General features: G+C 39.6%; 1 protein-coding gene across 1 annotated transcript in view; it reads right to left on the bottom strand.

Moving 5' to 3' along the window:
- Nucleotides 1-22,510, bottom strand: part of PGM5 (phosphoglucomutase 5) — a gene marked incomplete at its 5' end in the record, with an annotated part of 82,136 nt that overhangs the window by 27,469 nt on the left and 32,157 nt on the right. Inside the window, one exon of the mRNA XM_084278059.1 lies at nt 5,408-5,523. Within this exon, the coding sequence (XP_084134185.1) occupies nt 5,408-5,523 (116 nt within the window). The remainder of the gene's footprint in view (nt 1-5,407; nt 5,524-22,510) is intronic.

Raw genomic sequence — 22,510 nt, 5'->3', positions numbered from 1 at the left:
CTTAATAGGAGGAAAACTGACAAATGTGATTTCTCAGAACTTCTTTATTCCCTCTTTTATTTTACCAGCATATGCATCAATGGGGTTACTATACACACATAGGTTGATATATTTATTTCCTTTCCTTCTTTTTAGCAAATTAAAATCCATTACCACAACTCTGTTAGTCAACTCTGGTTTTCACCAACTGTACCTTTACTCATGGCTTTACACACTCTTACTTTTACTGCTCAGCTCGCATGGTAGAAACTCTAAAGAGTTTCTGCTGCTTCTGCTCAGCAAACAGCGTTTGTCTTTCCTTTGTAGATGGCAGTACCTGCTCCTGTGGCAGGGCTGCCCTTTGTAAAGGGATCCAGTAAAGGTGCCTTGAAACTCTCAGTTGTTGAGATTGCAATAGTATCTGCTGCCTTGCTGAGAGTACTTAGCAATTTCAGGATAATTCCCAGCAATACTTTTAATTGAAATGTCAAAGGCATTAATTCATTCTGACCTCAGTTTAAGGAGCTGAAGAGGCAAAATAACATTAGAGTCAACAAATATTTTTCTGATCACCCTGCTACATTTAATGTGCTATCAGTAAGAGAAATAATAATGGCAACTGTTTTGACAGCATTTAAGTTAATCTGTTGCATTTTTCGCCATGTAGTGGTTATTTTTTATTACTGTAACAATCAATTCCTATGGCCTCACTCAGGGGAAATGATCTGGGAAAAACATTCAGAGCATGTTCCCATTCATAAAGAAGCACTCAGCTTAAACAGGCTTAAACAGAAGTCCTGAGAGCTAGTAGCCTGAGAAACAAAGTAAAATCACGCAAAAATGTTCATGTGAAATTTTTTCTGATACTCTAAATCTGCTGGACACGCAGGCTGTCTTCAACATATCTAATTTATTTTGTGTCTGAGAAGATTTCCAGTTCCAAAATAGTAAGCCCTGAGGGTCATAAGCATGAAGAAAATGTAATTGCTATTCTCTGAATTAGTCAACCTGTCTAATGTATTGTGTTCTGTAATCATGATTTTAAAAGAAAAATCTGAGTGCCTTGAATATACAAAACTCATGGTAAAACATTTTGATTGCTCACACTTTGAGTCTTACAAATTCACCACCCAGTAATGTGAAATTTGACTATATTTTAGGTAAATAGAGATTATGGGACAGTCACATCTGTTACTTTATTCAAGTTAATAGGGTTCTTTCAGATTTGTGTTACTGTAACAGATACCACCAAACAGCTCCTTTAAGGCTTTCACTCATTTCAGCAGCAACACATCTTTATATTCTGCACTAGTTCTTCTTCCACATAATCTTGCAAGAGAAAGCAGGTGGTATCAATGGCATCTGGAATTTCAGAGATGAAGCATGTAAATTTATGAAAGATGTAGCAATTACTGAAGTGTTTTAAACAGCAAAAAGATAAATCAGACACACAGCTCTCCTAATCCTGATTAATAGTTTGCTGATGAAATTTGGAAACTAATTGCTGCTGCTGACACCCTTTTCTGAACTGTGTCCTGGGCATTAGTCATAGAACCAGAAAGCTAGTAACCTCATCTGACAAGCTCCCCACACTGCTACAAAAATGGAAGAAGTTTTTAAAGCATTGGTTGAGGTCCAAGATCAGCTGCCAGAAAACAAGTCTGGGAAACACAGCCCTATGTGATGCTTTCAAAATCTTTTGTCCTTTTATAGCAGAAAATTTGCTTTTATTTACTTGCCAGAGCAAAGTCCCTTATGTTATAAAACCAGGGCTCTCTATTATTTGGAAATACCAGCTGGGCTGGATTACCTGGGTACCAAGCAATGGTCTCCAGTGCTGTTCGGTTAGTTTGATGATAGAACGTGAATCTGCAAAAACCCTCTCTCTTGCACAAAACAGCAAGTTTCCCACTCTGATCAGCTATATGGTACATTTCTTTAAATACTCCATGCTGAAAGCAAAGGAAGTGCCGAGTTTCAGTTCCCTAAATAGATAGGGAAATATAAAATAGGAAAGCTATAAAATTGATTCAAATGCCCAGTACTGGCAGAAACTTCTGAGGGTCATGCAGCTTAGGACATTACTAAAAGATTTGCAATTAGGTAAATATTTATTGCTAAAAACAGCTCACATCGCTAAAGTATTGGTCATCTACAGACCAGACTCTGTTTTACAAATAAACCTCCTGACATATGAGATTATTTTCAGACAGCTGCATTGAACTGAAAGATGATAAGGAAACTGAGGCAGGGAGAAAAACTAACGTTAGGTATCACAGTCATTGCATAACTTCACAATTCATTTACACAGCAGCTACACTTGCACCAAGGAATTTAAACCCAGTGCTCAACTCAAGTTGTCTGGATGCCCATGGGATTGAATCTTGAGGGCTCAGATTAGCCTTTACATGGCATTGGCTTAAATAGGAGGTCAGGAGGCTTTCTGCACTGAAGTGCTGCGGGTACAACAAAGCTCATCTGACCAGAACATACTGGGAAGCACAACTTACATATTGCTGTAGAGCAGCTCTTCATGCTGGCCAGCAATATCTTGTTCAATAGAATTCACAAGATACAGAATTTATGAAGAATAAATGATAGGAGAACCAGATTAAGACAGGAACGCAGTGCTAGGAATGCAGAGACTGGTCTGAGCTCAGGGCACAGGAGCTGCAAAATACAGAGAGAATCTACAGAACAAAATGCAATTGTTTTAGGGCTTTACAGAAGGATACAAGTGAGGAGTTAAGTGTAAGAACAGAGAGAAGCTAGAAGAATTATCTTGCCTACCTAGAGCAGAGGTTCTTCCTCAACCTCTTTCAGACACCTGTCCCACTTGCTCAGCTTCAACAACCATCTTACTCAGGGTAATAAAGTTAGGCCAATTTAGATCACAATGCTCTCAGTTTTTCAGTAGATCAAGCCCTGAAATAATTTATTTTATTTCCTATATAGATGATCTGTAAGGGCTAAGGACCTGAACACACCTTTTCATTGCAACAGGGAAACTTCATGATTGGGTTTTTCTTGTAACTCCCCCATAAAACTTCAATGATGAGTTTCCTCAAAGGAGACAAGGCTTCTACTAAGCAACCAAAGATTCTTCCCTTCTCCCTGAGGCAGAAAGACATCTGCAAGAGTTGTACTCAACATCTCCTGATGAAGATGGTGTAGGAGCCTTACCTTCCAAGGAGAAACAGGCTTGAGGCTATGGTTTGTCACGGAATACAGCACATAGAGGCCATCCTGCTTGCTTTACATACCTCTACAGATAAAATTGCATGCAGTAGGAGATGCTGCGCTCTGTGCGCTAAGTTACACAGATGTACTTCAGCCTACAGGACTTCACCATCAAAATCCCACAAGCTACTTGCCATCAAAGGCTACACTTCCTTTTCTTCAGCATGATGATGAAGGTAAAAGTTTTTTTCTGAATAATTTGGGTGATAATGAGGTCAGACGGATGTCTCAAGACCTACACAAGTTTCATGGAAATATCTGGTTTGGGATGAGCAGGAGGAACTTCAATGTTTAGAATTACAGTATCTTAGAATTGTCTTGGTTGGAAGGGATTCTTTAGATCCTCAAGTCCGACCATCACCCTAACCTGCCAGCCACCACTAAACCATGTCCTTCAGCACCACATCTAACCATGTTTTAAATACCTCCAGGGATGATGATTCCACCACTTCCCTAGGCAGCCCATTCCAATGCCTAACAACCCCCTCTGTGAAGAAATTTCTCCTAATATCCAATCTAACTCCCCCAATGGCATAACTTGATGCCATTTCCTCTTGTCCTATCACTTGTCACTAGGGAGAAAAGGTCAGCCCTGCCTCTCCACAACCTCCTTTCAGATAGTTGTAGAGACCAATTAGGCCTCCCCTCAATATCCTTTTCTCCAGGCTAAACAACCCCAGTTCCCTCAGCCACTCCTTGTAGCATTTATTCTCCATTCCCCTCACCAGCCCCATCGCCCTTCTCTGGACACACTCCAACACCTCAATGCCTTTTCTGTAGTGAGGGATCCAAAAATGCACACTGCACTCAAGGTAGGGCTTTACCGACACAGAGTACAGGGGGCAATCACTTCCACGGAAGTAGTTACTTTGAGAGGAAAGGGGCACAGAAGTGGCTTGGTGAAAAAGCATCAAAAAGCAGTGAGAGTTGAAAAACCTTCAGTTCAGAACTCTGCTGGGCAAATGGAGACATAGTCCAACACACCACAACAAACAGCTGTACATTCTGAAGCAGTACATCTTCCTGTCAGAACACCCTTTGAAAATACCTGTTCAAAAGATACATTCAAGGCAATACAAATTTGTCCCAGTCACATCAATTAAGCCAAGGCATCCAGGTTGCTAATTATGGGATACTGGTTTCCATTCACAACAGAAAGAAAATAAATGGTCATTATTAATTTAAATTCCCTTACTTTTTACAGATAGACACCCAGAGAAAGCTAATGCATTTTTGGTTCTTCCCTCATTGTCCATTCAGATACTTACAGAAAGATTAATGACAAGCTAAGACATAAAGCGGCATCTCTATGGATTAAAGGTATCCTCATTGTTTAGAAAGCAGCAATCTGCTTTAATTGAGCTCAAACTGCAAACTTTGTACTAGACTTAATGAAATCAAAATTAAATTTGTAACCAAGTTTCACTGTATGACAAATTATTTTCTATGAAAACCTGTAGCAAATTAATTATACGCCAAAATAAAAGCTCCATGGAGAGAAAAACAAATATACCATAACACATTTGTGCAGATTTATGGATTACATATTTTAATTGTCTGCTGTAATCCTTCCCATCAGTACCAAATTCATGACGATTCAAATTTGTCTTTAATTCTGCACTCACATATTGTTTGACTGGTTCTTGGGACAGATAAGAGAGAAATACTCAAAGAGAGCACAGATGGTGAACGTAACATTCTAATGATGATTTTGTCTGACTTTTGGCTAATTGTGATTTTCAAAAAAGATACCTGCAACAGCTTAGATTAGACATACCATTAGACATACCAACCCTGATACAATGCACATTGAATCACATTAGGGAAAAAAACTGTGGTTTTGAAAAATCCCTCCAAATGCTATAGCAGTGCGTGAAGAGACTATTGCAGTGGAACCAATGAAACCTTACTGTATTATGTTTAAGTCAGAGGCACCTCTGAAAGCTGTCTGGCCATTGACAAGTTTATCTCTGGGTTCTGAATGTCCATCATTCACATTTTTCATACCTCAAGGTACGGGACACCAGAGTTCCAAGAAGCTCCTCAGGATGCGAACAACTGACAGTTCTCTGTTCTAGCACAAGACAGAGCTCGTTTGCTGATTCTTTTGGCTTTGAGTCATGGCACCCAGGAAAATCAGAAGTTCTCACTAAAAGCCCTTGGAAATTTTTGATTACGTATTACTTACCAGTGCCAAAGCTTTCCTCTCCACAAAGTGAGCAACGTCCAGAGTCCATGAGATTGGAAAAATATCTCCATCCTGTTGGTGTCTCATACAAAGGAATCTTCATTACTTTTGCCACTCTGGAAGACATAGTAAAATATCACATGATTAAGATACTTCATTTTTCACATACAGCCTGAGATCAATTGAGGAATATTCTAGGTCTTGATACATCTCCTGAATGCTGAGCTGTAAGTAGAAAATAGAAAAACACCCCACAAAACAAAACCAAAGTCCACCAAAAAACCAAACAACAAAACAGAACTGCACACTGGAAAACAATAAACACCCCACAAAACAAAACCAAAATCCACCAAAAAAACAAACAACAAAACAGAACTGCACACTGGAAAACAATCCTGTGTAGGATTTTGGAAAACATAGGGCCTCATCTCAGTATCTTTCTCTTGTTACTGAGTAAGAAACAGTTATATCTAGAGACACACAGTTTTGTTATACTAATGTTTTAACAAAAATCAAAGCATCATGCTGAAGTACTTTCTTTGACAAAATAGAAGTTGCCAACATTGATATGCTTGAAAGACACTTTTACTTGTGTTCATGTGTTCAAAGCTCAGACACCAGAGGAAAGTTTCCATGATGGAGTACCTCCTCTAAAAAAGTTTTCCCAGTCTCAACCTGAGCCTGAACTTATCTTCCCTTTCTCCTTTAACAGACCGAGACAAAATACTCCCACTAGCTGGCTGACCTACCAGTATTTTCAAGTACGAAAATAAACCACCATATAAGCTGGATGTGCTTTTCCTTCCCCTAGTTGTTAACTGGTAATTATTCCTGTCATGAACTATAATGAAAAAATCCTTTCTTGGAATAAAAAAACAGAAGGAAAAAAACTAAAACCTCCAAGGAACCCAGTATCAAGCTGGGATTTATGCAGATATAATATTACCACTCTTCTTGTTTCTAAATATATTTGCTTGTTTTCATTGTGTGACTAGGATTTTCAGAGAGAACTTTTATAATATGAAAAGTAAGACTTGAGAGACAGTCAAGCAATCTGACTGACCCAAAAGGACCTTACAATCTCCTTAGAACTGCTGTAAAAATCACACTTAACTAACATTTCCTAAATTCCACGCCCCCACAGAAAAATACTTGATGTGAGACATAATTTCAATGGTCATAAAGACCCGGTAAAACAGATCAATTAAAGTGTGATTCAATACAGCTAACACAATCCACCTGGAAGTTTCATGTCAAGGTGAAAGGAGTCACTTTTCTGAACAACAGAGGCACCTGTTTTCGGACTGCCCATCACCCTGTCTTAAAGTAGGCATATGAGATTGATGGGATGAACTGTCCAAATACAGAAATCCTGACCTTTCAAAAACTGATATGTAAGTGTACCAAAATGACAGTGCAGCACTTCAGTATTCTCTCTGTGAAACCTCTAAGTTGTTAATCAGCACTGGTATTAAGTGTCAAAATTGAATTATTTTTTGTTTATATGTAATAAATACCCATTGCAATCTAAGTCTCCTCTTCATCAGCTCAGGTGTTCATGTTTGTATTTGCACATTACATCTAAAAAGAGTGGGTTTTTTTTCAAATAAGATAGAGTAAGGATTGCTGATACTTATTTGAAAAGAGCTAAAGAAGTAAGTGGATAAAAAATACTATCAAAATGTGTAATCCCAAATTCAGTTTTCATGTCTCTAATTTAGAGCAAGTCTGTATCTCCCTGTGTTTATAGAAAAGTAGTTATATTATTGGCATATAGAAATGCTGCTGCATAAGGGAGATTATACAGTGCTGTCTGGCTCTGCTAAAAATCAAGAACATAAAAGGATTTAGTCTCTGTGTGACAGTAATTGCATACAGGGAAAAGGACCACTATGCCAAAAAGTAGAAAACCATCAATGAGAAAACAATGCCTAACATGCTTGAAGAGCAAAACCAATTCTACTGAGGTAGCCTAACAAATCAAGCAGGAATATATCTGCTTGCAGAAGAGTTCCCATATCCTGGTACTGGTTTTGGAGAGGGAAATCCTTCCTCTTTCACTTTTCTGTACTCCTCTAGCATTGGCACAAACAGCCTCAGATGGACCCATCTTGACCAGCACCAAAGGCTTGCAGGGGCTGTAATGGTTTTCAAACTTTTCTATGCACTAGGCTAGCCCTGAAAATACAGGTGCAGATTCTGTTGGCAGTGGGCTTACTTTAAACCAAGCCTTTCAAACAATGAAATATAAACATATACAAAGTTTGTAGTGAAATATACTGTTCCTTGCAATATTTTTTTTTTCTCCTGACTCTTAAGACATTAATGGTGTACATAACCTGAAGCACACTGAAAGTTAAGCAAAGCTTTTTTTTATGAAATAGTCATCACTGGAAGTCTCAATAAGTGCAGAATGTGCCTTTATGCAACTTATAGACAGCCAAGGCAAATGATCACCCCAGGAAATATGAGGGTGAAGAAAGGAAGATGCAAAGAATTCTCAAAGCTGCAGTCTCAGTGAAATAGTGTGCTGCATCAGATCAAACAAATAACAACACAAACTACAGGAAAACACCCTCAGAGGAAGGAAACTAATATTCTGTAACTGAGAAATTACTACATCCCCAAAGCCAGTTTAGTCCCAACCAGCAACAAAGCATCCCACAACTGCTCATTCTCCCCCATCTCACTGGGAAAACAGAGATTAAATGTGGAAAGGGAGAGGCATTTTTAATTCTCCTTACATCTACATCTTTCTGGAAATATGACTGGTTTGACTTCAGTAAAGAGAAAAAAAAATCTTCATTTACTAAACCTTTTTTTTTTTAAACTTTACACTAACCAAGCTGCTTTCATAATGACAGAACAATACCTTTTTTAGAAAAAGGTGGCAGCTGAGATAAAAGGGTAGCATCTCCTGTGGACCAAAATGTGAAATTAATTTCTATGTATCACTTAGATTTCCAGCACTGCCATACAACTTCATGACAAGCTTGAAAGATACTAAGGAAGTATTTTATTCTGGTAGGCAAATAAATGTGTACATTGAGGGTTTCTGGAACTTTTAATTCTGCAAAAACAATTGCTGGTGAGTCATAGTAAAGTTTTTTGTTTATAACAAATAACAGATCCATTAATTAGACCCTATGATGTTTTTAGCAATGTACATTCACAGGACCGTTCAGACAAGTATATATATATGTATATATAAATATATGTATGTAGACACACACCTTTTTAAGTTTCCCTTCTTTCTGTACCTTTACGCTGAGTCCTTAAATTTGGGGAGTTAGAAATGGAAAGTCAAGTGGTTTTGTTGTCTATAAGAGATCTTGTGGTCAGACAGGATAATACTCTCAGAAAGGGAGTTTTGGAACTGGTGCTGCAAAGAGTTTATACATTGCAGAGGTCCCAGTCACCACTGTAAATTTTCTATGTCCATCAACAGCAAGAAACTGATGCAGTAGTGCTACTGTAAGGGCAATACTTCAGTCTCCTGTTCACTAGGTGAAGGTGTTAGCTGTCAAAATGTCTGACAATGGATGGAATATACCTCTAGAACAACTCAAAATAAAAATACACCATATGAATAGGTTGATTTTCCTAGTCTATTTGAAGTAAAGGCATTCTATTTATGTCTAACCACACAGTTGATATACCTGTGTTTATATGTTCCATGACTATGAGCTATGTAGAAAGAATACAACAAACCATGGACATTCTGGTTCTTGTCACCTCAGACATTTAATGGGACTGACTTCAAACAGTATTCTTGCTCGCCTTCTTTCAGCGTAAGTGCTCGCTACATCAATGAGATTACACAATAAAGTTTCTTCTGTCTGTGTGTAGCAGCTGTTAGTTCTTGCTAGACTGGGAAACAGCTATTTACACTTGGGCCTTAAATGAAAGGCAATCACCTTAGTTATTCTGCCTATATTAGAGCTAAGGGTATTTATGTTCCCAGTATGCTGAAATACTAATTTAAGAGGGGAAAAATCAAGTAAGAATAGACTGTCATTTTTACAATGACACACATTATTCAAAACTATATTTTGTGAATTTAAAAAAGCAGAAGCAGATGTTTGGGGTTTTTTAGTGGGGAGATAATAAAGTGAGTTAAAATAAGAATATACATTCTTCTAAGCATATATTATTAAATTTATCCTCCTACTCTACAACTTTAGTCTCACTTTTATTCTGAAGAGTTAGTCCCACACTACCTATGCTGACTACTCACTTTTTATTATAACATAAGTACACGTACAACCACGAGAAGCAGTTTGAGTTATTTTATCACTAGAAAACATTTACTGGAGAGTTTAGTACCAACACAGAACTGATAAGACACTTCTTGAACTCTACAATAAGTATCACCAAAGAATAAGCCAGTTCATTATAAAGGTAATAATGAACATAGCAATAATCTTCATAATGAAAGTCAAAATTTTTGAAAATTTCCTTCCAGGGAAAAACCCCACAAAACTCAACCTCCAAAAAACCCCCAAACCAGCTAATTCTAAAATTGTTCCTTAAAGCCTTAACAGACTAATGCAGAAAACTCATCTTTTCTGCACAAGGCAACTGGACTATTTATTGTACAGCTGCACAACTGAATATCCCGTATCTTCCTTACACTTCATAGCCTTATGCATGTCACTTAACTAGGAAAAGAGAGGGTACAGGACTCTGGAAAGCCCAAATTATTTTCCTTGGAATTAAAGAAAAAGTCTTCTACTTAAATTGTGTAAAAAGCTACATTTCCAATGGAAAAAAAACAAGTTCTTTTATTTCAAAAAGTTAAAGGAATATCCTTGTGAGACCTGTCTTTCAGTTTCCTGCTCAGTGAAGAAAAGTGAATGTTTTTCACAGATGGGCAAAGTAAGTGGTCCTTGAGGGTATATCCCAGTCACTGTGGTTTTGTACTAGCAAAACACCACTAACTTCAGCAGAATTACCCTGCTGTAACATTAACAAAAGTCAGAGAGAAGTTTGCTTCAACCTATTCACTACCATGCTGAAAAGGTCCTGATCAATACACAACATTCAGACACGACAAACGGCCTGCAGCAAGCTTTCTTCTGCCTAGTGAAACTTCTCTAACTCCTGAGAACAGATCAGTCAATCAAAACTATACTGCAAAGTTGTGATACCTGTTCACCACAAAGATAAAGGTCACAGTGCTGCAGGAAGGGCTTTCCTTGACAGGTCTCATGGACAGTCGTAAAGGACTGGCTGGAGTTTTGCACTGCAGGTGACATTCTGGCTGGGGTAATCTGCAGCATCACATACATTCTGGAGTCTTAATTTGGGTGAAGAAAGAGATATTAATCAAAGAGCTATTAAAGCAACCACTATTGCATGCCCTTGTCTCTCTTGTCTTCCAACACCTATAGGTATCAGCTGCACATGTGAAAGACGCTCACAGACACTTGGGTGAGCAGGGTTCAAAATGCACGCTGACATTTCACGGACACTTTTTTTTTTCTCCCAGTCTCTGTGCAGCCAGTGCTGTGTTAGACAAGGTGCTGTAATTTAAAGAGCAATGAGTCTGATTCTGCAGAAGCCTGGGGGCCCTAGCAAGGAGGAACTGATGAGTTCATGGGACTGACTGAGGTACAGTGTGCGGTAGCAGCATTTTGCAGGAGATCAAACCTCTGTGGTGGTTTATTTCAGCATTACTGACTACAGAAGAAAAAGGTTTCATACTGGATCTTCTAAATCTCTATTTAGCTACTGAAGTAGGCTGTGTTATCTAATCTCCAGCTGATAAAAGCCTTGTTTAAGGCCTGAAACATATTTTATTTAATACAAGGCTGGTTTGATTGAATCTAAGAAAATAATATTTTCTTCCCAGTTCTGGAGTCTTTCTTCATACAAAGAATGAGAAAACATTTCAAGTAAGGACCTGCATCTGATTTATCAAGAAAATAAATATTTTCTCACTTCCACTCTTGCGATTGTCTTCCCCATCCCACCAGGGGAAGGGAGAGCGAGCGAGAGGCTCTGTGGTGCTCAGCCGCTGGCAGGTGTTCAGTCACAATAAACTGAAAAGAATGGTCTCCTGACAGCCTAACCTTGGCATGCAAATGTGCTTTGTTTTCTATTTTACTATTGAGATGATTATAAGTTTTTTGTAACACTTTGGACATTTCTGAGATAAAATCTCAGAATGACTGCCTACATCAATGTTTCAGTCCCTTTATTAGACATCGTGCTTTTTTTATTTTCTAATCATACATAGTATGGTTGCTGCCTCAATGGACTTACTTAAGTGCATTTGCAGCCAGAACAAAAATTTCACAGGTTCATCCTATTGGACTGCTTAGATATCCAGGACTAAACTCCTATCATGCTGCCACCGTTTCTTTTCCATCCAATCATTTGCATTAGTTATCTCATTCCCTCTCCAAAGCTGAAATTTCTTTCACAAAGAAAATGTTTTTAAAACTTTATTGAAAAGTTAGACACAGTATTCCTTGCCTTTTTAGCCACCAAGCCCCTGTCCCATTCCCACTGCATGATGCTTCCACTTGTTTCTTTCTGTTTTCTCTTTTCATTAGTGCTCAAGAGCAATTTGCTACTTCATTCCTCAGCTTTGGAAGTTTAATTCACCTTTGGTCACTTCCCTTCTTCATTCTTATAATTTCTCAAGATGAAAGACTCACGAACTAAACGGTTTTAATTTATTCCTGCTGTCTGTTCCGTAAGTCTGTCATTTTTAACTAGGCAACTGCAACAGCTGGTGAGAAATTCACAGCAGTAGCAATGACAGCGCCGGCACTGGCACCCGCTATAATGTGAAATGGATGTTCTGCTTCTGGGTGTTTTCACTCTGCCTGCACCACCTTCCCTTAAAAGGCTTCAACTGCATATTGTGTGAGGAGCAGAACTAAAACAACAGTCACCCCCTCCTTATATGGTCAAGTATTACAGTGTTACTCCTTCCCTGCCTTTAATTTATTAAGCAAAAACCAGTGGAATGCTAAGCCCTTGCACACAACACAGATAACCAGGACATTTCACCAAGATAAGATGTAAACTACCAGTGCTGGCAGAGAGGCTGTCAGGAGCACAAGGCAGAAAAAAAAAAATAGCAGACAGCAAGTTCCTTTTCTTTCTGCTTTCTAGTATGCTACATCGCAGAGAGAAAGACCATAGTAACAGAAATGAATAAACAAAAAGCATCCGAAGACACTACAGCTACAAACGTTCTAAAAACATTTTGGGTTTTGGTTTTGCTTCCTCTCCACCTCTGCAAAGTTTTAACTCTAAAATGCCTCTGCAGGTGGACTAAAGGTGTGCTGAAGGTCTGGCATTCACAGGTAGTTTCTCTCTTGAAAACTGGTAACTTCACGTGGATTTTTCTGGTTGACCATAGTTCTGCGGATGGCTATAGCTTGCTAATAATTGCAGAAATCACCTCCTTGATAAAGTCTATTCAGGACAATTTTAATTCCCTTTCTATCAATCCTCCTGGCACTCATGTAAAATAACTGCAGTGCCAGCTAACTGATCCAATACTCACTCCTGCCTCTCAGCCTCACATCTGCCTTTCCCTGTTTGAAATCTTTCAACAGCAAGAGCTAAAAATTATTCCAGGAGAAAGGTGATGTCCTATAAATAAAACCTACCTTGCTCATGCCTTGTAACACAGAGCAACCATACATACTAGAATCTTACTTCAGCTACACAGAACACATTCCTGTTCAGTACAATCACCACTACACTCCAAGGACGCGAACTATTGTCTGGAAGGTCAGCCCCTTGGCTTTAAATTCCTAAAGTGAACAAATTAAAAACTTACTATCTCCCTTTGGGCCCCTCAAGTTTGTTGGAGTTTTTCGGTCTCCTGTAGGATCGGACTGGAAAAGCCTTGCACCATCCCAAGGACCGTTAAAACATTCAGCGGGGAACTCGAGCTCCCAAACACACACACAGTGGGGCCCTGCAGTTATTCACACTCCTTCATGTCACCTACAGGCCATGGTGCAAGCACACAGCTCCTCGTTCCAAACCATTGGGTCCTCCTGCACACAGACTCCATAAGATCTCAGCCAGATGTTACAAACATACCTAAAAAACAGCACTTCTTAAAGTACTTGAGACACTTTAAAAAATAATGGTAAACTAGTTTGTGTCCCAATCCCAACAGGCAACTTTCCGATTCAATCCTGGAGGGTAAAAGCAAATCCCTGTGCCTAACTTCAAAGCCAGCTACAAAGTCAGGGGAGCACTGCAGAACTAAAATGCATTTGTAAGCAGGCCAACAGCTGCAGTGCAGCTCTGCTTAAGTCTCCGAGAAAGGGCTGCAGAACGCCTCTGCTTCTTCCCTACTCTTCAGGGAGTGAGTGGTCAAAGTAAAAATAGCCAGCACGGCTTCTTACTGAGCTTGCTTCTGCCTTTAAAACTAACGTGATAATCCTGTCCGCTATGGGCAGGAGGTCTAACTATACTTTTTATGGACACTGTACTTCAGCCTAGTTTACCTAACCTTCTGTGGAGAGAACTGCCACTGATGCAGAATGCAGAATTCACCAGTGAATTGGCACAGTAAATGCACTTCAAACAAATACACAAATCAGATGGCAATGCAAAACAGGAATATTTCATCCCATATATTGCAAGTGCTGCAAGTAGCTTCTTGTTGTAGTGATCAGCACACAAAATTACTGTCAATAGCATGCAAGTTACATACATATTATCACAGTGAGATTGTTACCATCCTGAATTTCTGGGCACTGTGGGGCACTAAAGAATCTTTTTTTGAGAAGTTCAACCACTCTTAAGTAGTTGTGCTGGGGGGAGACCTTATACACGACCTTCGGCTTATAAACTCCCCTCTGAGGTCTGGATAACATAGAGCCATAGCAATGAGATTCCATGACAATAAAACATTCTCTGAAGATCTAAGTGCTTAATTCAATTTAATAGAAGATTATACATATGAAAACAAAGAACTTTCTTTCTTTTCAAGGAAATAAAGTGTTAAAGAAATCCCACCATGCAATACTTGACTTTATCAGAAACCTCTCCTTCAGACAGGAAACTGGCCAATGGGCCTATGACATCTGTTTCTGCTCAGTCAGACTATCATAGCATGAAAAGTGCTGTCAGCATGAAAGCACTGGAGCTCACAATACAAAACACACAATTATTTGCAGTCACCAGGAAAAGGCAAAAAAAAATCAAAATACTCTCTGTCAGCTTTTAAAAAAATCTCAGCACTTAGATTTTAGCATGGAGAAGATGTTCAGAAAAGAATGGACACAACTGCTAGATGTTTGACTTTTGCACAATAATACAATTAAAATTCAATTGAATAAATACTGACTCTGCAGTGCTTGCTGTGAGTAGAGCTACTAAGAATCTTAAAACTGCTTTTACCATTGGAATTCTCCTATAATAAACACAATAGTAGGTCAAGAGGAAAAAAAAAATCTTCCTACCTCTTAAAAAAAACCCAACTTAAATCATAATGAGAAACCTTTAATTCCAGAAGTATTTGTGCTCTTATACAATGCAGTGGAACAAGGCCTTCAGTGAACACACATCGAACCTCTAGAAATTATTTTCAGTTACTTTTTACTAGGAAATAGTTGAGTGGAAAATTCTGTTTCCAAACTATAAATACTTTTACCCATCTGAACTCCTTACACAGCCAACACATCTCTTTTCTTTCTCTCCCATTGAATGATACAAGTCAGAATGAATAATTCACTGCATCTAAAACTAACCCAGACTGTCAACCTGAAGGCCTGCATCTGGACTGTTTCCTAAGACCAAGAGCTTATTCTAAGCACAGGATTTGTTTTTGTGGTTGCCCCCTCCTGGGCAGTGCTCATGCCAGGTTGGATGGGGCTTTGAGCAACCTAGTCTAGTGGAGGGTGTCTCTGCCCATAGCAGGTGGTGTGAACTAGATGGTCTTTGAGGTCCCTTCCAACCCAAATCATTCTGTGATTCTATGATTTATACTAGTGTCCTTTTCTGCTTTGTGTGAGGGAAAACACAGACATAGCAGTATGAGAAGAAACCGAGAAGGAGACCAGGAGTAAGTCTGCAGCATTTATGAGATGCAGATCCATAAAATTCATAGCCCGCATTTTTGTGGGAAGAGAAGACTAAGGTAATTTAAGTCCTGCTGGACACTCACCACCCTTAAGCAGTTCTGAAGATGGAAAAGACAGTAAATCACACACCGTATCATTCGGGGATCTATAAGCTCAGAGTGAAAAAGCTATCTGTTAAGTAGGAAGCGTTCTGATACCATCATTGTGGCACTATGTGCCCATTGGATGGTCTCCTTCACAGGCCTGGTTTGGTGCTTTGCCAGAACAAACAGACAGACAGTGAGACTCTAGATAGCATCTCTGCACTGCTCTGTATCGTACCATGTAGACATATGGGCTTATCCAAGCTTCCATGAAAACCATGCACACTGTGTGAATTAGACATGGTCCAGGTGTTCCTGAATTACATTTCCCTTAGCTGAATCAGCATCCAGGATGTTCACAAGCTTTATACAACTTCAAAATACAGTACTGTCCATTAGCATGCAAACCAATCTTCTGAGTTGTGCTCCTCCAAACCCTTCAATTTCCATGTCTTTCTCTGGCCTTTCAGCCTTGTTCCAGAATGCCACCCACGCTGAGATTTATGAGGAGAAGCAACCTAAGACGTTTGTGCTAGCAGATGCTGAGTCAGTCAGAGCATAACTTCAATTTCTCCTTTACAGGACAACAAGTATTTTATACAAGGGCTGAGTGCCAAAAAAATAATGAGGATAGCATATAATAAAATCAGGCAGGAGCGGAAATCTAAAGCATTGAAGTCATTGAATAACTAGATATGTTTGCACAAACTTTCTTTTTTCTATCCTTTACATTGTCTTTTTTTTTAAAATAAACCACTACAAAGGTTTTCACTGCCATTCAAATCTTGCGGGGTTCTAATAAGTTCTGAAGTTAAGAATGTTTAAATATTGTGCTGAACTGGTGCCAAGAGACAAGACAAAAGTCAACTATTTTGCTATATTGAGTAATAAGCACCCATTACAAGTCAAGACTAATAGTGTACTGTAAGACCTGTTTCCAAGAAGTCTGCTAACATTTTCAGTACCTTGCAGAAAGAAACACTGTTCCTTATGAAGGGAAAAAAAAAAGCCAAGGTAGAGAGTTCTGTGAAAATAAAGATAAGTTAGAAGGTTTATTGTTTTAAAGGGAGGGAAGAAATCATTTCAGTGTGCAAAAATGGATGTGTTCATCCCACTGCTTCTGATTTCTCCTCACTGCACACATCTATATACAAAAACAGGATGCTGGGGACACACCCTGTAAAGAAGCTGAACAATTCTTTAATGTAACTAAAGCTAGTGGACATGTTTGTCTGTGCTGAGACTATAAATGGTATGTGTTCCTTCTGCTTAGCCCATGCAGACCCCTCCTTTTTCTTTAGCCAGAAGTACCAATAGGAAAATTCTGTCCCTTACATGACTTTATTTAACCTTGTACTCATGGCCCATCAAGTAGATTAGGTTGACTGGGTATCAGTCATCGCCAGTAAATGAATTGTAGCCCGAGAGTCTCCAAAGCTCATGGGAGAAAGACCAGTTTGTCGGATCCACATGGGGGAAGAAAATCTTCAAGAACAGTAACTGAATGTTAAGTTATTTTTCTTTCTGAGCCTCTGCCCATACAGGTTTAATTCATACTAGTTTTCCTGGAGTCTCCCAAGTCACAGTGTGGTGTCTAAAAGTTCCAAAAGGTATATGGTTAAATAAGGAGCATGTAAAATAGCTCTCCTTAAACCAGGGCACAAGCAGAAGGCACAGGAGGAACTCACTAGATTCCTTGACCATTTTATCCCAGGTATGGGAATACTCTTAGGCATGCTGAAGAGTTGCCAAGACTTTCATCCATTCATTAGTAACAAACTTCTAATGTGCTGAACAATCCGTTCGAAGAATTTCCAGAAAGATATTGCCAGGCTTCCCACAACTCTTTCCAGGGAAACAAAGAACTGACTTATCTGGTACAAAGAACAAAGTGCTCTGAAAACATAGACACATGAAGCTTGATTCCTCCTGCTTTTGATGGGGGCTAATGGGGGCTGTAAAGATAGAAAAGGAAGGGTCCAATGGGCTAGTTTAAGCTGCAGTTAAACAGTAACAGTATTACAGTAAAATCAGTAGGCATTCGATCAGTACTTTATGCCAGTGAGTTGCAAGAATTCCTGAGCAGCTAAATTCACTATCCAAACATGTTGGCAGAGTGATACTTCCACAAAAACAATTTTTGCAAAGGAGCGAAGTCAGATTTAAACTGAACAACTCACAGACTGGTAATAGTAAGATCCTAGAATTGTCAAAAGAAAGCATGAATCAGGTCTCTTAAGCATTTTTAAATGATGGGAGAAAAACAAAGCAAGGAGGAAGTAACCTTACAGATCAGCTCACAGTGGGCCTCCTGAGAACATATGGACTCCTGACTTTAGACAACACTTTATCACACTTCTGAAGAACGATCAAAGCAGGATTCAGGTATCCAGGAGGGGTGTAGAATTAGCTCTTGATTCTGGAAGACTCAAGTAGCAAGAGCTGGTGTGGGCCAGTGTATGAGGGCTGACAACCAACGCTGTCCGTCCCACAAAGGAGGCATCCTTATGATAACATCATGCCCAGTCTTCCCTAAGAAATCACTGTCCACACGGGAATAAAGATACTGAGAAAATATGACACTGGATGACTGCAGAAGTGAAAGAATCCAGCAGACTACTCCAGTAATGAGTGATCAGCCAGTCAGGAGCAGCTGTTAAAGAACTTAATTCTCCAATTTGCAAATAGCTGTACAACTACGCTGATCTTCTAACACACCCCAGAAGCAAGTATATGAAGATATTTGCTATATTATTCCTCTCTGGAATCACTGAAAGATTCCCCAAAGAAATTTTGTCACAGTTTTCTGGTGTTTGGTGGTGAAAAATAAGCAGTGTGGAGTTTCTCTCACTCTTTCAATACAGAAAGAGCACAGTAAAATTTAAAAGGAAACATGAAAAACTTGAAGAAAATGGAAACAAGGAGCAGACAACAGTCAGGGCACTGAAAATCCCTTAAACAATATTAATTACAGGGATTATGGATGTCTCTCTACCTAGACTACCTGTAATGATTATATTTCAACAAAAGGATGTATTGGAGCGCTGGGATGATACTGCTGAATTTTGGTAGTTGAGAGATGGAAATAAATGCCTTCTAGAGCACACACAGAGACAGCACAGGTTCCAATGGTGTTGTAGTCCTACACATACCATATCTGAGATCCATACTTGCCAATGAAATGAAGAAAAAAGATAAACAGAAATTTACAGGCTGTGGCTGTAACATTTTGACATGATGTTGTTTTAGCAGTAATAAATGCTACTTGAACAGCCACACTCTAATGAGTTTCATCAACAACAAAGCCCATACTTCTTATCGGAAACTCAAATGAGTGATGTAACTAATATAAGTGATAATAACATGAAAACTCTCACTGGTCTCCCAGGCAAACCAGCTTGGGTAAAAACCTATTTATACATTAGTCACAGCAACATATATGAGAAAGTAGTCGTCTTCTCTGTAACATAACTCACACATCCATATATAATAAGAAAGTTTATGAAAAGGCCATCACCACCTTTGAGCTGTGCATTTCCAGGAACCCAAACTTAGCCATTAGAAAGCTTCTAACAAAAAGTATTACACTAACTAATCTTGTTTTCCACTGTTTCTCTTAGTTACAAATGTATTGGAAAGCTTTGCACAAGATGTGGTCTGTGTAACTCTTTTATTATGGGTTTGTTTTCTACAGTGTGTGGGATGCTGACAGGTGTACTCATCATGATGTTTCACACCAAATGCTGTTCTCATGTTGCTTTAGTCATCGGCTCGAGATTCAAATCCAAAATGCATAACTTCGCACCCTCTTTTGTAAATGTTTCAAGAGTCAAGTCCCAAAGGAAGTGTAACCTTCAGGACAGAATCCCTGTGTCTCCCTGCTTTGTGAAAAATTCGTTGTCCCCTTCATACAAGCTCTAACACAATGACTAAAAACAGCTGTTGACATATGCAGTATCTAGATATGGCTGTACTAAAAGTAAGGATAAAACAAGAGACAAAAGATGCTTTGCTAAAGACAACTAGCAAACATAAGCGTTTTTCTGCATATACCATGGGGGAGCAATGTGCTTTGGCAGCAACATACCCCAACAGAATTTTGTCTTTCACATAATAAAACCAGCTGGCACAGTCCTCAGCACCCCTGTGAGGTGAAAATTAGAATCACAGCGTTTCTCGAGTTGGGACACAAGGATCACTGATTCCAACTCCCCACTCCCAGCAGGACTACCTAAAACTAAACCATATGAGAGTCATCCAGATTCTCCTTGAACTCTGACAGGCTTAAAGCCACAACCACTGCCCTGGGGAGCCTCTTCCAGGGACAAACTGCACACATATGTACTGTAGTTCCACACAGAATCTAAGGTTTGATTGCACAGTTCATAGTACTAATGAATAAAAGTCCAAGCATCTGGCAAGCATATGGCCTTGCTCTCCAGATGTGCTGCAGTAATCCCTAAGGCTACTCATGCCCTTCCTGGCTGAGACGCAAGAATAACTTTTCATATTATTTCAGCATTCATATACCTATAGAGTAAGTTAATTCCTCCTTGCCAGTAAATTAAAAGACAAAGGGAATGGATGGCAATCTGCTCTGATGACTTCCAGCATTTTCAACAAACTTTTCCATAACAAATGTAATTGCTTTAAAGATTCCAAGCTTATCTTAGCCTCTGAACTTTCCCATAGCTCAGCAGCAGAGAGATTTTTGCCTTGTTCTAGGAAAGGTACTGTCCACTTTTTTTTACTGGAGCTCACTGTTATTAGACAGTGTGTGTCTGTCCCATTCCTAAGAGCACACAGCCTATGGCTAGTTAAGCTTCATGAACAGAGGCAGGCTTTTTGTATATACACCCAGAAAAACAGCTGTCACTGCTACGCTGGGGTACGCTGTGTTAAGAGCCTGCCTTGCTACTGGCTTCCTGAGTAAGGCAGGTAAAAGAACAATGTTAACGTATTGAAAGGACTCAGATTGTTTAAGCAAGACTGTCCCTCAAAAAGAAATCTGCCTACAAACATGAGACACACCTGAACACAAAATGACACAAATTAATTTCAGTAGCAGACTTGATCCCATTAAGGATTTGGCAAAACCTTCATGTTTAGTGCAATGAGGAAACGTCAGAAGGGTGCGTAAAGCCTGCATTCTATGGGGAAAAACTACAAAGCTTGAGAAAGAAACAAGCAATACTCAGAGCTTTCCCATCTCCTCACTCTCGAACAGAGGCAATTTCTGTTCTCGCCTTGAGTCCTGCATGGTCACTGCTGCATTCAAAACCTTGAGTTTTCCAGCAATAAAAATGGTCTATGAACCTACAGGAGAAATGTTTTGTGAATTCTCTTATTCTGTAGAAACTTTCAGGGAGATTTTATTACTCCAGAAAAGAGATGTAACGGAGAAAAGGGAGACGTGTTCTTACACCCTTCTGCAGATACTTGCTGAGGTAAGCCTCAGTAACGTCATCACTTATGACTAGTAAGACCTGTGAACTTTTACAGGAAAAGCAATAATCCTGTGAACAGGGAAAAGACCCTCCTTTAATTCAGGAGTCCACGTGGCACATTGTCATTAGCCTTTTTAAACCCCTTACAATGGTGTCAGCTGGTTCAAAAGACATTGTGCCTATATTCATTAACGAAGGTACAGTAGAGGTGAACATAATAACCACAACAGGTGGCACAAAACTCTGTACTGACAGAAATTCAAATTGGGGTTTCAGTACTCTGAACTGTCTGAATAATAGAGAAACAATAGCTTTAGATACATATCAGAAGTTACTGTTTTGTTCCACAGCCTCTTCTTCACATTCCTAAGTCACAGCTTTATCCAGTTGGAGATAATGAACAGCTTCCTTGTTTCAAATTATTATTGCTGCTTCATGTCCTCCCCCTATGCATAGCTGTGAAGCATCTAGCTTCATCTTCTTGACAGTCTGTCTGTAGGTACAGGTGACTGCTCTTTGGTTGCACCAAAGTCACCCTTCTCCAGACCAAACAAAACCAGTTCCCTAGCCTCTCCTTGTAGGGCCTGTGCACCAGTCCCCATCTGTGCTGGTGATCCTACGTTGAATTCACTTCAGTTTATTGATCTTTTTCCCGTACTGGGGATCCCCAAACCTGACAGAGTATCCGGAGGTTGTTTCACAAGTGCTGAGCAGAGAATAATTACCTCCCTCAGCCTCTTGGCCATGCTCTTATTCATACAGCCCAAGGAGTTGCTGGTCTTCTCTGATTCCAGGACACAGATCTGGCCCTTGCCAAGCTCACTGCTCACCAGACCCCAAGCTGCCTCTGCAGAGCTCCACCTCAGCTCCTCTGCCCACAGTCTGCATCACCACAGGGCTCTGCCTTTTTAGGGGCAGGAGGCATGGTATTTCCTTGCTGAATTTCATCAGTCCCTTGTTCACCTCTTTGACCCAGCTGTCCATATTCCCATGACTGGTAGCTCTGCCCTACAGCATACCAAGAGGTACCCCTGCAATTTAGTGTCATCTCCAAGTTTGTTTAGAGTGCCCTTCATCCCCTTCTCCAGACCACTGATAAAGATGTTAAGAACACCAGGTCACAAAACAGGCTCTTGAAGAATACCACTTTTATCTGTTTATTAACCAGTGCCCTTGGGCCATGATCACCAAATGACTCTTAAGACTCTAGTTGTCAACCCATCCAAATCAAAGTCCTGAGATGGATGCAAGAACATTGAGGCACACAGTATCAAAAGACTTGTTAAAATCTGCTGCACTAACCTCATCAACAGAATCAACTGTTTAATCACAGAGAAAATCACATTGGTTAGGCACAGTTTATTCTAGTAGATCCTAGTGATGCAGTTTAGACCCATATTTCCTTCCTTACACTAGTTCTGCTTTTTCTCTCTTGTGAACTGTTCTGTGCACTTTGGAGAGTAAGAATGGGTGAATACTTGTGTGGTTGTGATACTTCACTGGGAA

This window comes from Gallinula chloropus, assembly GCF_964237585.1.
Source record: "Gallinula chloropus genome assembly, chromosome: Z".
Lineage (NCBI taxonomy): Eukaryota > Metazoa > Chordata > Aves > Gruiformes > Rallidae > Gallinula > Gallinula chloropus.
This window is presented reverse-complemented; position numbering and strand designations above follow the sequence as displayed.